Source organism: Tenrec ecaudatus, chromosome 11, assembly GCF_050624435.1.
Source record: "Tenrec ecaudatus isolate mTenEca1 chromosome 11, mTenEca1.hap1, whole genome shotgun sequence".
Lineage (NCBI taxonomy): Eukaryota > Metazoa > Chordata > Mammalia > Afrosoricida > Tenrecidae > Tenrec > Tenrec ecaudatus.
Genome location: NC_134540.1, coordinates 37,885,799 through 37,903,199, shown reverse-complemented (window position 1 = coordinate 37,903,199; position 17,401 = coordinate 37,885,799). Strand labels below are relative to the sequence as shown.

Genomic DNA, 17,401 nt, shown 5'->3' with positions numbered 1-17,401 from the left:
GGGAGAACAGTCACTGGAATGGGAAAATGTATGGGTTAAAACTCTGGAAACGCCTACTTGGACTTTAGTGAGCCCTTTCAGGGCCAGCTTGTGGAAAGCAGCACCAATTCAAAGCAGAGTTTGACGACCATCTTCAAGAGCACGGTCTCCAACTCGGTGCCTCGAGATGTTTCGTTGTTATGCAACAAACACACTTGTTCTTTGCTTTCTAAGAAGGAAATTAAACTTTGCCTTGTACATTTTCTAGTTCATTCGTGTTTTACAAATTTGGGTCTGTCTAATATAATTTTGTTGGCTATGACCGAATGGTGAGAACTATTTTGTAGCCCTTATTATAAGAATGTGTTACAATGACAATATTTGATGTACAAAGGACATGTCATATTATTGTGTGTGTAGTTTCCTAAGTTAGTGTCAACTTTTCAATTGTGTGGGTTAATATATTTAGTATTATTATATTCATTAGTTGATTTATTCCCCCTTCGTTCCAGCCTATTGTTACTTTTCTAATGCTGTCTTAGAACTGAAGTTTCACCTCAATTGCTATGGAAGAGGAGCCCTGCTGGTATAGCAGCTTAGGAAGTCTGCAGCTCCAAAGCACCAGCGGCTCCAAGGGAGCGAGATCAGGTTTTCTACTCCTGTAAAAATGGACAGTCTTGGAAACCTACTACAGGGATGGTTCTACCATGTCCTATTGGGTTGCCTTGAGTTGGAAATGACTCCAGGGTGGGATCTAGGGTGTTTTGTTTTTTGGAGGTGGGGGGGATTGAAAATTTCAAAATCAGTCTACCCAGAGAAACCTGGGTGATCTACAGTCAAAGAATCAACCACTGAAAACTTGAATCAAAGTTCTCCTTTGACCTTCATGGGGCTGGCATCAACCAAAGTCGATGCGCTGGCTACTGAGTTTTGTATCGCTTCAAGGAACAAAGAAGTCCTTCCCAATGTACTAAAGACAAAATTAGGACCCATCAGTCAAATGCTAGTTGGTACTCCATTGAGTAATGTATATAAGAATAAATCTTATTAGTAAACAGAAAATGGTCAATTTGTGCCTGTATATTAATATCATGAAAAGCCTAGAATTGAAACAAACATATAAACAAATAGTTCTCAAGGCTACAAACTCCAAATACTTAGCACTTGGAAATCAGCTAAATGCATAATTAAATGATAGGGAGAAAAGAAGAAGCTACAGCTGGAAGGTTTGTTTTGTTCTCGGTTTGGAGCATACCGTCCAATATAATCTCACAATAGCAACGGAGCTAATAAAGACATAAGTACCATGTGAAGACTCAAAATAGAAAGTCCAGGTAGTAGCACCTCCAAACAAGCAGGAATGTGAGATGTTCCCCCCGTTATATGTAATTACTCCAGCTGACTCAACATTCGGCCATAGGTCTTAAACATGCTTTTCTTTCCTTCCGACAGCATGTGAGGATAAGTCAATCTACAAGATTGAAGGATCACACAGGAAATGCTTAGTTCTCCGGAGTTGCTGTCAGTCAGGTGGCTGGTTCATACAGTAGTCAGTATGATTGGCACTTTCTCAAGCATCAAATTTGTATAATTTAAATGATTTGGCACTGAGTTCAAGAAAATGTTCCAATAGAAAAATACCTTCCCCAATTCAATGTTTTCACTTTTGTCTGGCAATTCATTACTTTAGTCAGAGCATCCCATTGAATAATAAATTATGTTTGATCAATGGATGCAGCAAGACTAAATAAGTTATAATTGATTTTATATTTGTTCACTCCAGGTACTGCAATTGTACAAGATCAAAAATCAACTCAAAGTCTGCAAATTACAAGAATGACAAAACTTTAACTGGATGAAACACATTTGTAATGAATTGTAGAAATAATCTAAAGAAAAAGCTATTGATAGAAACTGTTTATTTAATATAAAGTATTCCATATGGAAAGAGAAAACAGAAAAGGGATAAAATGCTCTAAGCGTCTATGCTATCATAATGAAATAGAAAAGGTGGAAGTGACTGTGCTTACTCTATTACTTGCAGACAGCTAATTCGTTTTGAGGTTAGATGCACAGAATCCTGTTTTATTCTGAAACTATAAGATCCCTACGAGACAAATGCTATCATTTACCAAAAAAGGAAAGCGTGGCGCAGCATGGTGAAATAACTTGCCCAGCATCAGATTGCTGGTCATCAACCCAAACGGGCATCAGCCGCAGGGTGCTCAAATGCCAGAGCCTGCACTCTCAACCCTGGCTGTCTCCCCAGGAGGGAGGTGAAGAGGAAAACACAGCATTAAGCATAAACAAGCACACAGAGAATCTGACTGATGTGCTGCAGAACTCATCAGTCACCTGAGAATTGAAGAAATCAGAGCTAATTCTCTCTTTTTGATTGTCCTCGCATTCCTGTGTATCATCTGAGTTCTCTATGCGAGGAAACAAATCTTGGGGGGAGGGAGGGGTACAGACTGGATTCCATGGACTAGAAGACAGTAACTGCAAAGTTATGCATAAATAATCTATCCCCAGTGCAGAGAGAACCAATGCCCAAACTCTCCTACTCTGTGTGTGTGCAGTGGAAATCCTTTGTAAAGTAAGATTGCTTTTTGCTGTCCTTTCAATCTCTGCTCCAAAGTGGGGTCTCCAGACACTCAGAGTCTTAGGAACTATTAATGAAGAGAGCTATCTAGTGGCCTTTTTTGTTGCGTTAAAATGCCAATAGAAAAATGTCCAAATGCTCAGAGAAAAAGTTGCATATGCCAAAATGCCTGACTTCGAGTCTGTACGGGACTAGAAGTGACTGTTAACTGACAAGTCCTTACAGTGGACACGTATGCCTAGTTAAAGCAGGAAGAAGTGACACATGCTTTGAAAGGATAATATGGTAGGAAAAGTCTTGTGAAACATGTTATCTGGAAAGGAAAAAATAACAAAGGGATCCTAAAAAGTAAACGTATGCAGCATATTTCTATGTTAAGCAAAACAAATGAGGTGTCAGATGAAGTTTTCTTAAGAAGATACCAGTGCTGTTTCAGTGGCAACAAAAGAGCTTACACTGATTCAGAAAAGAAAAGGAAACATCAGGATGAGTTGTGAGAGTAATGAAGAAGAAATGTGACGCAGGCCCATGAGAATAAGGTAAGTTGGATCACGATTCCCTGATATGAATGTAACGAATCACTTGCTATGGGTGAGTCACACTGGGACATGCAGCGAAACCAAAAGGACCAGCAAGTCGATTCCCACTCAAGTGATCCAGCCTTACATCAGGCTGGATCAGGGAAGTTTTTCTCTGCCAAAGGCCATTTGGATATTGATAGCATCATCTGCAGGCCATCCTGGTCAATTATTTCATGAATCACTCCTAATGTTGTGGCCGGAGCTGCTGCTCTTTGATGAGAGATGGGGGGTTAGCTGGTGTCCATGATTTCTCGGGTCTTGTGACTTATGGGCTGGAGTTCCTCACCCCTGCTTATAAGTCTTCTCAGGACAGTTAGCTTCATCTTTGTCTATCAGAGCAGCGCTCGGGTTTGTAGTTAGTCATCCAAAGCTTACTTGACAGCGTCACTGGGCCGTACAAGGGGGCTACAAAATTCATAGAAAAAGGAATTAAAATATGATGGGTCATGTACATAAACCTTTTGGAGCCTTCTTGTATATTGTGTTTCCATGCCAGTGACCTATGAGACACAAGAACATTAGGATCAAACTAAAGGGAAATATATTAACTAGTATACTACAGCTAGCTCTCGAGGATTCTCTGCTTTGAGAGATATTTGTGTTTAATTGATGACGGTTGACTGTGTGGACCATAAGACACTCGGGAAAACCTTAAGAAGAAGGGGGACTCCAGAACACCTTACTGAGCTCCTGTGGGAATTGTACGTGGGTCACGAGCCAGCTGTTCTAAGAGAATAAGCGAATGCTGTACAGCATGAAATCAGGAACGGTGTGCGTGCAGAATGTGTCCTCTCACCCCACGTGTTCAATCTGAAGGCTGAGCAAATCGTCGCGGAAGCTGGATTATGTGAAGAAGGCAGCATTGGGATTGGAAGAAGGCTTATCAACAAACTGCCTTGTGCGGATGACACAACTTGCTTGCTGAGAGCAAGGAGGAATGGAAGCATTTGCTGATGCAGATCATGGACTGCAGCCTTCAGGATGGATCACAGCTCAAATGTAAGACAGAACAACTTCCTCACAAGAGGCCCAGCAGCATGATAAATGGAGAAATGGTTCAAGTTGTCAGGAATGTTGTCTTCCACGGAGCGACAGCCGGGGCTCTCAGGAGATCACAGGATCTGCCCCATTCGGTAAATCTGATGCACACGAGGGTTGAAAATGGGGGTGCTGCCGTGAGGACTAAGGTGTATCTGACCCATTCCCTCATATGCATGTGACAGTTGGATACTGAATAAGGACGACTGAGAAAGAGTCAATGCATTCAAATTGTGGTGCTGGAGTACCATGGAATACCAGGATAAATCATTTTTCTTGGAAGAAGCAAGGCCAGAGTGCTCCTTAGAGGCAAGGATGTCAACACTTCATCCTATGTACTTTGGACACATGAGGGGGTACCCCACAAAAAACTATGCTCATTTCTTTATTTGATGTGAGGGGGGATAGTGCACTTGGAATTTGTGTCACGAGGTTAAACTGTTCATCAGGCTTTCTATTCAGAGGTTCTGAAAAGATAGTGTAACAACAGTGTGTGACCAAAAAAAGGCCTGAAAGGGAACTGGCTTTGCCACCATGTCAGTGTACATGCTCATGTAGCCATCTCAGGGCACCAGTTTTTGGCAAAAATCAGCATGCCTCTCTTGTCCCACCCATCTTACTCACCTGACCTCACTCCATGCTACTGCTTTTGTTTCAGTGAATGCAGAGGGATTTGAAGGGCAGGGATTTGATGATGCGGAAGAGGTGAAGAAAAAAAATACGGAATGTGCTCTCAGCCACCCAAACAGATGAATTTGAAAAATATTTACAAGAATGGAATCGCAGATTTGGCAAAAGTATTAAGTATAATGAAGAGTACTTTGAAGGTGATAGGTTTGTTATGTAAAATAAAATTAAATACATAGCCCCCCCGCCCCCGGTACTCCTTCCTATATCAGGAGAGACTAGTCCCTGGAGAAGGACATCACACAAGGTGAAGTGGAGGGGCGGCGAAAAACAGCAAGGGTCTCTTGTGTGAGAGGGTCACCACGGGTGGTTACTGACCTGAAGGCATTTAACAACAGCTATTGCTGAAGGCAAAGGAGATGTGGAGGCTGCTAGCCAGATCCAACAATACTTCCACACAAGTCCAAATGATTCTATAAAATGATGCTACTATTGGTTAATATATGGCAGTTGGTAATGGCAAGTGACAATGGATCTGACATCAGAGACAAGGATACGGTTCCTTCTCTACAACACTCCACAAAGGCATGTGCGTCACTTGGTTTTCACATTGACGACTTGTCAGAAAGCTCAATGCCATCCAGTAGGTTCCCCATCACAGTGACCCAGAGGACAGAGCACGCGCTCCCATGGGTTTCAGAGGTGGTGGATCTTAATGGGAGCGGCCAGCCTCATCTTTCTCGCAGAGCAGCTGCTGGGGCGGAGCTGCAGCCCAATGCACACCCCACGATGCCACCAGGGAGGGGCCCCAGGAGGTCAGTGCTGTCTCCAACCAAGAGTAAGGTCAGATATTTCCACCGAAGACCTCTAAACACAACTGTATGTTTCACATGGACCCTAGAGGAAGTGGAAATCTACCAGAGGAATGATGTCTTAACATTCATTCTCTAACGGGCAAAATGTGGGGACCAAGACAATCCACCCACCTGAAGCAGGTAGCATAGGGTCTAGCAAAAAGAAGCACTCAATCATTGGCAGCTATTTTCGTTACCCACCTCCCCAAACTGAAGATCGTGATAAAAAAGTAAAATTATAATGCAAACAGTCCTTTTTTTCCCCTTGTGAAATTCAGTACTTCTAAATAAAAAACATAATGCTCAACAACACTACCTATTCCGTCAAGTTCATGCAGACTCGGAGTGACCCTGCAGGGCAAACCAGAACTAGCCCTACGGATTTCAGAGACATTAAATATTTATTGGCGCAGATACATAACCCACGTCACCCCCAGGGTCTTCTTTAGACTCCTCATAGTCCACTCAGCAACAACAACAACAAAAGACAAAACAAATCCCCACTTAAGAACCGTGAACTCAAAAAGAGGTTAGTTAAATTACTGTCATAATGAACAGCTGTTACTCAAAGGAAGCCACCAGATGATGAAACTTTATCCACTTGGTCTGTCTGACTTGAGGCAGCAGTCTGGAACAGATGGGCCTTCCTTAGCTATTTTAACAAGGCTCTCACAGAGCAAAATCAAACAAATAAATACACAAACCTGAGGAGCTATATTTATTTACACAAATAAATTGTAGAGTCCTACTACCACTGATAAGTAATCATATGAATGAGGGAAAGCCAAAACAAAGGGCCTTGAATAATAGTGAACCAGCTTTTAATGACACAAGTTTAAATTCTGAGGCAATTGGAAAGTATAATAAATAGATAATTTGTAGGTCAAATTCCTGTTTTAAATTAAAGTGGCCACATTTTTATTGGGAAGGGAGGCACTGCACTTCAAGTAAGTCCTGCTTAAAATCCTTACCTGAGGGACACACGTAGTGGGCATGAATAGAGTCGGTCTAATTTGCAACAGCTCTGGAGGCCAGACTGGCTGGAGCAGGACCCCGACTCTATCGCTTCCTAATTGGACAATAGAAGCAAGGCGCCATGCCTTTAACCTTCAGTTTGCTCATCTATAAAGTGGGGATAATAACAGCACCATGTCCCAACGGGTGGTTGTAAGGACGAAGTGAATGAATAAAGGTAAGAAGATTCTTAGAACAGTGCCCAGCACTGAGCACGAGTGCCAACTATTAAACATGTCCCCCATTATAAATGGGGACATGTGTTCGTCAACAAATGCATCGATTATACGCCTCGGGCTGCAAGAGAAACAGAAAGGTAAAGGCGACAGCTAGCAGGCTCACTAGAGAGGCAGGGTCTGAGGCGAGATCAGGGAATGGGGATTGTAATTTGATTGTAATTTAGTTCATCAAAGGAAAAAGACTGCCTACTATATTTTTGTGGCTTTCCAGATATTTAAAATTCAACAATTAAAATTCCACATCTGACAAAAATTAAGAAAATGTTCTAAAGTTGATTGTGGTGATGATTGAAATAACTGAACTAGTGAATTGCATGATATGTGAATTATATGCCAATAAAACTGTCTACAAAATTATATATCTGTAGCTATACACCTTTCCCCCCAAAAAATTTAATACCGATTCAGTCAAGTTAACCTCATTTCCGAAGTAAATAGAGAGGCTTGGATTGAGGAGAAAAATGTTACATGAAAAACTCTCAAGTTTGGGATTAGGTTTAAATGTGTAGTCAGTGGTTTCAATCCACTTAGATATAATACCATATTGACAATAATTAGATTTGTTCATTTACTATAAGTACGCTTTACTGAAAAAAGGATAAAGTAACAATGTAAACATATTTCAACAGCATGTTTTACAAAAAACACAAAATTGTCTATCATATTCATTTGGCTTTCCAGATTAATTAAAATTCAACAGCTAAAATTCCACATCTGTAGCTAAACAACAGAATTTTGATATTGACTCATTCATGCTTAGTTTCCAAACTTGAATAACATAGAAGTAAATAAAATGTCAGAGACAAAACGATTCCGGGAAAAAAAAATCCCAGAGTAATGCCGTACCATAAGGTGAGTTGGTGGGGATAGTTTAAATATGTTTCTGATGGGGTTGATTTTTGCCAATCTTGACACTTTGAGTTTTCAAAGATATATTTTATCTAAAATTCAAGCAGTGCAACTGTGCAGCTAGTTCCCAGTTGAAACACACTTGTGATACAACGCACTGTGCTTATTAATACAAGGGAGCCCTGGCGGCAGAATGGGTGGTTGGGGTGCTCAGAAATGACGTCAACATGGCAGTGAGTTTGGATTTGGGTCTTGCACTGATGAAATACTGTCTGTTTTCTGGGAATTTGGGGGGCATCTTGTTAGTAATATAGGAGACCTGATGGCATAGTGGTTATGCTTTGAGCTGCTAACTGTTAGCTCAGCAGTTCAAAACCACCAGTCTCTCCATGGGAGAAAGATGAGGCTTCTCCTGCTGTACGGGTGGCAGCTCTACCCAGCCGCCTCATAGTGCCACTATCAGGCAGGAATGACTCCATGGCATGGAGTTTGATTTTTGGCTGTGCACTTAAGAAGGGCTGTTTTTGGGCATATTGCTAGTAACATGTACTGCAAACAGCACTGCAGAGCGTAACTTTGCTTTTCTCAGATTTTCCCGTGCAGAAGTTCAATGGTCGGCGTTATAGAGATACAGGTTCCGAAGGCAATCATAATGACAGCTTAATTGAAAGCTTACATCACAACAAGTTTACAGTGGAGTCACGGGAACAGAGTCGAGTCATAAGGCAGGGATTCCGTGGTACGTGGTGTTTGGCTTGATTGTGTGTTAACTTCGTAATGTGTATTGTGTGATGGCTTGCAGATTAAATCATCTGTCACTCAACAATGTACATGCGGTTTGGTTGAAGCCAATGACTGCCAGTCCCACAATGCAACGTCACTTATTCCACTCCCCCCGGCTGCTCCTCTCCCTTTCCATTCCTCCTGCTTCCCTAACCGATCCTGCCTTCTGAACTGTTAGGAACTGTTTTTCCCTTTTTTTCAAAGAAGGTTAGAAATACAATTGTAATATATGTGTACAATTCTCATCACTCTGGAGATGAAACCTTCTCTAGCAGATATTTTAAAAGCTAAGTGAAAAGAACATGTAATCTCTAAATAAATATTTAGATAAATGAATGATATATGATAAATTAATATATAACAATTGAATTTAGTTAGCATATGTCTGCATATGTGAGCGTGGATGTATGACAGCACCTACCTCTAGGGTCCGCGCAGACGCAGAGGTGGCTAACGCACGGCTATTGCTCTATTGACAACGCTTTCTCCAATTCCAAATCGTTCTCTCTCTCTGCAGACCACTTCATCAGAGCAAGGCCACGCTAGCCCACAGAACGCCGCACATTCTCTAAGACTGTCAGCTAGGGAAAAGTGGACATACACCTAGATTCAAATCCCAACTCTGCCATTAACTAACAATAGGGCTTGGGCCACACTAGGGAACCCTCCACACACCAGTGTAAAATGTAACACGAACTACACAGAATATAGACGGCAGTATAGCGCTGTTTAAGTGCACGGGATTTGGAGGACGCTGCAGGGGTTCACCATTTTATAACTGTATGTCATTTAGTCAGACATCTGCAATCTCTGAGGCTCAGTGTCCTCACTTGCCACACAGTGATGACGACAGTCAAAAGATACAGTATTACTGTGAAGATGAACTGAGATAATACGCATGAGAAACTGAAAAGAATGCTCGGTTCACAAGAAATACTCGAAATCAGGGTTATTATTTTATGTCAACACTTTTATGTATAATTTATTAAGTAACTGCCAAGTAGCAGGAGCCATGATAAACATTTTAATATTAGAAGGTGCTTTAAATGATTGTAGAAAAATGGAATTCAATGATAATAGGTTTTCTATGAACTTTTAAAAGCCATTGTACATTAATCTCATTTAATCTTAAAGGCTAATTCCCTCGGTATGCACTTTATTTTATTTAAATGTTTTATTGTGCATTGAATGGACGTTTGCAGAATAATTCGGTTTTCCATTCAACAACTCATAAGAATTTTATCTCGTGCCATTGATTGCCATCATTTACTCCACTTCTTCCCTGTGTTTTCGGTCACTCTCCCTCCTCTCCTAAGCTTTTGGAATGCTGGGCTTGGAAAAACGCTGTCCTTTTGTTCGCCAAGAACGGGTTGCCCTGGGTGTGTGCACACCAAGTGTTATGGTTGCTCCCCTTCTGTATTTGTCTGCTGTTGAGCCTTGGGAATGGTTTCCAGCCCCGGGTTTAAAGAATGAGCCCTGGAAATGGGTCCGTCTAGTTTCAGAGCTGGCCAGAAAGCCCGGTCTTCTGTATGCTTCTGGGTTTTGTTCCCCATTGCACCCCCCCCTCACTCTCTAGACAAGCCCTTCTAGTTTGTTAGCCATCAGAGCGCTTGGCAGTGGCGGCCGGGCACCACTTCATCTTTCTGGTCTCAGGGTCGCGGAGGCTATGGATAATGTGGTTCATTAACCTATTGAACGGATTGAATTCTTAAGCACACTTGATAGAATTTAACATCTCGTTTTACAAAGAAAAAAATCATGGCCCAGAGGGGTCAAATAAGTTTTCACAATTGCATAACTAACATGAAATCCAAAGCTAGCTCTCAAACTCCAAAGCTTGTGCTATTTCCACTGAGCCATGCTGCATCACAAAATGTTAAAGAAAAAAGAAAAGCAAATATTTTACAGTATGTGACATAGCAGAAATACCACAAATATAATTGTTAACCAAATTCATTCCTGAAAGGGAAAAAAAATTAAAAATCACTTTGAATTTGTGGGAGAAAATAAGCTGACCTCTGAGCAAATGTATTTATTGAACACTAAGCTTTTAAAAAATATTGGTTCTGTCTCCAAAGGCTAGCTAATCGTAAGTAAGCATAACAAAGGCCAATATATTCAGCACAGGAGTTACTGGAGATTGAGAAGAACAAGCTCCTGAAATCCAACCTCCTTTCTCTTTTCACCTCAAAACTTTTTAATCCCCAGCAACATTTGCTGCAACGGTGAAATGACTTACCCATCTATTGAGAATAACATAGCTTTTCGCTGTACAATGTATCACCAGTTTCTCCAGGGAGACAACAATGCCTTCTCACTTTAACACACGTGTGCCTCCCGGTCCGTCTAATCAGCTAATACTTTTCAAAAGATCTCTGTAATGCCTAAATGAAAGGATTCCACATCAAAGACCCGGCCTCCCTGTTACTGTGTCTAAAGGAAACCCTGGGACTATGAAACCCATTCAAAGGCAAATCACAGGTAGCTTATTGTATAATGCATTAAGAAAAGCAAAGGGGAAAAAAGTTTCATAAGAGCTGCAGAGAATTTCGCAAAATTATACCACATAAATACAAATTGATCTTTAGTATAAAGACACAAAGTCACAGCCAAAAAGCGTAGGACAAAGCGCTCTGTAATCAGCCAGGAGGGGGCCCTTTATGAATTACTTGAGAATTTGTCATTGTTTCAATCAAAATTTCTGATTACAGTTTAATGTTGGAGAGAGCAAACCACACATTTTTTTCAATAGATTCAAATCTGAAATTTTAAAAAGCTAACTTTCAATATCAGAAAAGGTACGTTACTAAAGGAAACAAGAGCAAAGCAATGTAATAGGCCATTGGCCATAGATAAAAGCACTATCTGCAACACACCCGATGATGACGATGATAACATACCGTGAACGTGGCTCTGAAGTTGCTCAGGTCCGTCAGGAAGTCTTCCACAGACACCTTCTTCACATCAAGGGCATAGTATCCCATGATGCTCTGGTATAACTTTTCCATGGTCTCGTGCAATTTTGAAAGCTTCTCGTATTGTTCCTTTGCACTGATGACAAAACTGTAGATTATAGTTAAGGTATTTGGACATTCCACATAATGCTTCAAGACAAAGGCCTGTGGATCCAAGTTTCAGTCGGGCGCCATTAGTGGGGCTGCAATGTTCAGAAACCACGTCTTGTACGTAAGTCCACATTGCATGGCCATGGCACCGCCAATTCAACGTCCGACTTTAGCCAAATTGTCAGAACATCCAAACACTGCGTTAGTAACATTTCTTTATAATCGGCTTCAAAGACATTTTTCTTTAAAACTGCCTATGTAATCTCAGTTCATCCAATGTCATTTAACATTTGTTCAGCTGCGTACTTGAAATAATTACAAGGTACTGACCTCGACAATACAGTCACAGAATGAATACAAGGGACAAGGGCCATACTCTCTTCATTTTCGGGTTCTACCCTTGACCGGGGTTCGTCTACGGGCAAGTTCCTACATTGCTTTGCATCTCAATTTCCTTATTTTCAAAGAGAGAACAATAACATCACCTAAGGAGCAGGGCTGCAGTAACGACTAAGTGAGTTTAAATATGCAAAGTCCTTAGACAAAGAACTGGCATTTCATAAGCACATAAAAATAACCTGGCATTACTACTCACTTATTCATTTTAAGTTTTATTTAGAGTCTAAAAGCAATTAAAGTACATTTTTAAAGAATTAAATGAAAAGCTTCTTGTATTACGTAAGTGAGTGTTTCCATTTCTACCTTGGAAAATTAGTAGCTAATTTCCTCCCCACGTTATGTGATTTAAGATTATTGCATATACACACACACACATACACATCGAGAAGTTAATTCTCATTTATTGTTGTTAGTTGCCAGGGAATGGATTCTGATGCATGGTGACCATGTGCTCAGAATAGAATCATGAGGCTTTCAAAGCTCAGTCCTTTCAATGCAATTAAGTTCAAAGATATGTGGGTGCGTTTGAATCTCCAACCTTTCAGCTTGTAGTCAAGCACCTAATCGGCAGCACCATGCATGAACCGCTTTATAACAAAATAGTCAAGAGCAAACTAGGATTGAGAAGACTCACTTAACCTTTTCCTAGCCACCAGAACATGTGCGTCCCAGCTACACTGTCTAACTCTGGGGTCCACTAGTGTGCTTTGGGGCTCGTTGTGATGCTTGTCCTGGTGCCAGAGCTTGAACTTGATTAACCTCATCAAGTGGTAGGCAATGTTGGCTCCTACTGTAATTTTGTGAGGTGAAAATTTTAAGGTCTGCTAAGTATGTAAGGGATCTTCAAAAGGTCTAAGGAGGGAAGAGGGGAAAATGATATAAACAAAATGAAATATTTTCCTCAAACTTTTTGAAGCCCTCTTGTGTTTCTTGTTTCCTTTGTGTTATCATGATTCCTAGGGGTATCTTGGTTACACATTGGATTTTGATCCTCAAGGACAGCACTTGAAAATCCAGCAGCAAGAAAGACATAACTTTCTACCCCCAGGAATAGAAGTCTCAGAACCTCGCAGAGGACAGCTCTCCCTGTCCTAGAGGCTCACTATGGGTCGGCCTTGACTCAATGGCAGTGCGTTTGGTTTTGTGTTATGAAATAGGCAGGATAAGCAATCCCAAGGAGACAGTGAAGGGACCAAAGGTTGGGGTGTGAAGGTGGATGATGAGCCAATAACAATAGGGATAAGGGGACATCAAGGGCTTTAAAATTGACAGCGAGGAGAGTCTAGGTTTCCTAGTCATATTTGATCAATTGAAATGAATCCCAGTGGAACTACTGAGAGTGAATGATGAGTAAACATGGTAGTTGAGCAAAAAGAAAAAAGAGGAAAGAAGAAGAAACTAATAATTATATATAAAGGTATATGTATATATATAAATATACAAAAATAGGTATATTTGTCTGTGTATGTATATATATATGTAAATACAACAAAGAAGCAAGTGGACTTTGGGTCTCTAGTTAAATCTTACCTTAGCATGAGCATAGTTTGTTCTCACAACCTGGCATTGTGGTGTCACCTTCCTGAGACAATCACTGAAGACAAAATGGGTGCATAAGTAAATGTGGTGAAGAAAGCTGATGGTGAACAGCTATTAAAAGATATAGTGTCTGGGGTCTTAAATGCTTGAATTTAAACAGGGGGGCATCAAGCAGGGAAACAATAAAGGCCACATGGAAGCAGCACACCAGCCTGTGAGATCATGACGCGTCAACAAGGATAGGTATCAGAAGTTCAAAAATAAGCAATCAAATTGATGTGAAGGAGCATGGAAAAAGTGGAGATCCAAAACCCACCTGTAAGATAATTGGACAGAACCTCACAAAAGGGCTACATGGAAGGGATGAATAAACCTAGGGAGTGATATAGCACTGATGAAACACATGACTATCCTCTAGTTCTTTAATATTTCCTCCCCTTACTATTATGGGTTTTGTTTTACCTCTTTAATCTTGTTAGATCTTGGTATATTCATTTTTACAATTAAGATCGTTCAATGCATGAAAGCCAAGATAGATAACCCCTCAGAAACAGCCATGGAGATCATGATTCCCTGAGGGTATGGGGGAGGTGGGGGGAGGGGAAGAAGGGGGAGCTGACAGCAATGATGGCTGTATGACCCCACTGGAGGAGAATGGATAGCAGAATTACATGGACAGTGTACGATATGGCAAATCATAATAATAATAAAATTTATAATAAGGGTTCCTGGGGGGTAGGGTGGGAGGAAGAGGGGACAAAGGGAAGCTGATATCAAAGAGTTCAAAGAGAAAGAAAATGTTTTGAAACTGATGATAGCAATTACAAGATAATTCTTGATCTAACTGAATTATATATAGATTGTTATGATATCTAGATGACCTCCCAATAAAATGATTAAAAACCTGTGTCTCTGAAATTAGGTAAATATTCAAAGGAATAAGTTATCTCCAGGCAAAACACCGTATAAGTATTTGTCCTTATACTTCATGACCAGGGTACAAATAAGCACAAATTACATGCTTTGCTGATTGGGCTTCCAAATAATAGTGTGCAGTTAGCACCACAAAAACCGATAAACCCTGTGTCATGGAATGAATTCCTCTTCAGAGGACCCTACAGAGGTTTCTGGAACCTTGACTCTTTAGGGGCAGGCAGTCTCCAGGAGCAGCTAGAGAATTTGCATTGTCCAGACTGTCCACTGCTGACCCAGCAGGGCAACACGGCGATCCTTGGAGTCACTGCAGGGGCCTGTAGGTGCGACCCATGTTTACAAGTTCCATGCAATTGACCAAAAACAAAAAACAAAAAACCAAGCCAAAATGATTTCCCATGCTTCATTCCATCTCCACTCTACTGTACATACATGTACCACATAAAATTAATAAAAATTCACCATACCTAACAAAATATTACCAATAGTCACAAGCATTTTCTAAACAAACCCTTGAAGTTTTTTTGTGGTGCAACAAATTGCTGAAATAGTTGACACAGAATTATTACAACACATTCTGAAAAAAATGACTCTTTTAGAGCATTAGTCATACTTGTTTAAGACTCATAAACTGGGGAATTTGAAGAGATGGAACAGAGAGAATTAAATTTACTGAATTCAGTTTATTATTTTTGAAAAATTTTAAAGTATAAACAGACATCCACTCACTGCAGTCGAGTCAGTTCTGACTCAGTGACCCTCTAGGACAGGGCAGAATGGCCCTTGTGGGTTTCCGAGACTGTAACTCTTTATGGGAGTTACAGCTTCATCTTTCTCCCACGCAGTGGCTGCTGGTCTCAAACTGCTCACTTCGTTAGCCACCCAACATGTAACCTCTACATCATCAGGGATTCCCTAGAAACAGACATTAGTGCCCCCTTTCTCTATGCCCCTGCCCCCCCATTCTCCCCCCCAAAATTTTTGTTAAGTTTATTAATATAAAGAGTAAGTGGATTCAGGCCAAGAGAAAGAAGCCCATAATTTCTAAAAGACAGAGTTCCATTTTTCAAAAGTTCTCAGTGGAAGAGGAAATAAGAAAACTGATCTGGGGCCTTCCTTCTGAGAAGGCAGACTCAGGCAGCACTTCTACACAGGCTCCAGCAAGAATCCAGGGCTCTAGCAAGCAAAGAATTCAGGTAGTTAGACCACAGCCTCCCCACAAGACATGAAGGCATCCTGGCTGATCATGGCTTACATGGATCCATGTCTCTAGGCAGTCCAAACATTACTTATCATCTTCCAAGACTGTGGTTGATTTGTTCATGCTGTTTCTTGATCTACATAGTATTTTAGAAGAGTGGGCTCTAAGAACTTAGAAGTATGAGTGGTCTAGAAGACAGGGAATTACAATACTAACAACAGTTGATTTTAAAAATTGAAAATAGTTTAAGAAAATACATACAAGTTTCTGCGGTAAACTTATTAATCTGAATAGTAAAATGAGGCCTATTTACAGAATGAGATCATGGAAGTGCTAATGATTAATACATTTATACAGGATTATTTAAAAATCAAACTTTACATAATTAGTCAACTCACAGAATTACAAGAAATTTAACACAAGGCAGGTTTCTATGCAGTCTACCTTAAACAAAATCTCATTTGAAATACACTCCAAAACTAACATTAAGTGGGACATCTGATACCTCTTTTGTACTGCAAAATAAGTATTTTTAAATTGAATATCAATTCACAATTACTGCCCTTCACTGCTGTTCACCTTCAGCTCCTAAGGAACCCATAGGACAGAGTAGAAAGGTCCCTGTGGGTTTCCAAGCTTGTACCTCTTTATTAGAGAAGAAAGGCTTGTCTTTCTCCCAAGCAAAATCACTAGAGGTCTTCAAATGAGTTTACCTACTCAACTGATAAGCAGTTGCCTAAAATAATAGAAGATTCATCAATTACTTACATTTCCTCCATCATGTTTAAAAGAGAAGCTCTAGTTTTTCTTGTCCAAGCCTATCCAAGTTTTGCTCAAGCCTCCCTCTTCCATGGAACCTTCTCTAACCGCTAGTTAAGAGGGACCATCTGTCCCACTGAAAACAGCAGTTCTAATCTAATTCTAACCCTCTGGGGAGCTGTTGGATAAGTGCAGGAACACTCACTGTAGGTTAGTGGGTCAAACACAGGAGCAGCTCCAAGGGAGAAATATGAGGCACTCTTACAGGCAACGTTTTACAGCCTTGGAAACCGCAGAGAGGGCCATTCTGAGTCACAATCAACTTGGTGGCAGTGGATTTAGTTTTTGGAACCTATATTTGAGGCATCCTGGCTTAGACACTAAGTTGCTCACTTTACATGGTCTGTGGTTCAAACCACACGCCATGCCGAAGGAGACAGAAGAAGCTGTCTGCTCTAATAAAGGCAGTCTTGGCAATCTAAGAAGGAGTTGTACTCGGTCCGACAGCTTAGCTGTGAATCAGACTGACAAAGGCAGTGGGTTTCATTCACTTACTCTCCATTCCAAGGAACACTCACAGTGACTGACTGAGCTCTCAGTTGCTTACTGCAAAGAAGTCCTCCAGCCACTCGACGGGACAAGAATGTGGCAGTCTGCTTCAGTAAAGATAAAAGTCCTGCAAGATGTCTATGAGTTGGAATTAACTTGAGAGCATTGGTTTTGAGTCGAATTCCCTAAAACAAACTAACAAAAAAGCTCACTGCCAGAGTCAATAACCATTTATAGTGACCTTATGGGACAGGGTAGGGCTGCCCCTGTGTGTTTCCAAGATAGTAACTCTCATGGGAGGAAAAAGCCTCATCTTTCTCCCATGGAAAGCTCCATCTTTCTCTCACAGAGACGCTGCTGGTTTGGAACTGCTGACCTTGAAGTTAGTAG

At 40.9% G+C, this 17,401-nt stretch overlaps 1 protein-coding gene across 2 annotated transcripts in view; it reads right to left on the bottom strand.

The window, feature by feature from the left end:
- The window catches only part of DIAPH3 (diaphanous related formin 3), a 576,438-nt gene that overhangs the window by 185,339 nt on the left and 373,698 nt on the right, over window positions 1-17,401 (bottom strand). For both annotated transcript variants that reach the window (XM_075563000.1, XM_075563001.1), the window contains one exon: window positions 11,467-11,632. In XM_075563000.1, the coding sequence (XP_075419115.1) occupies window positions 11,467-11,632 (166 nt within the window). The remainder of the gene's footprint in view (window positions 1-11,466; window positions 11,633-17,401) is intronic.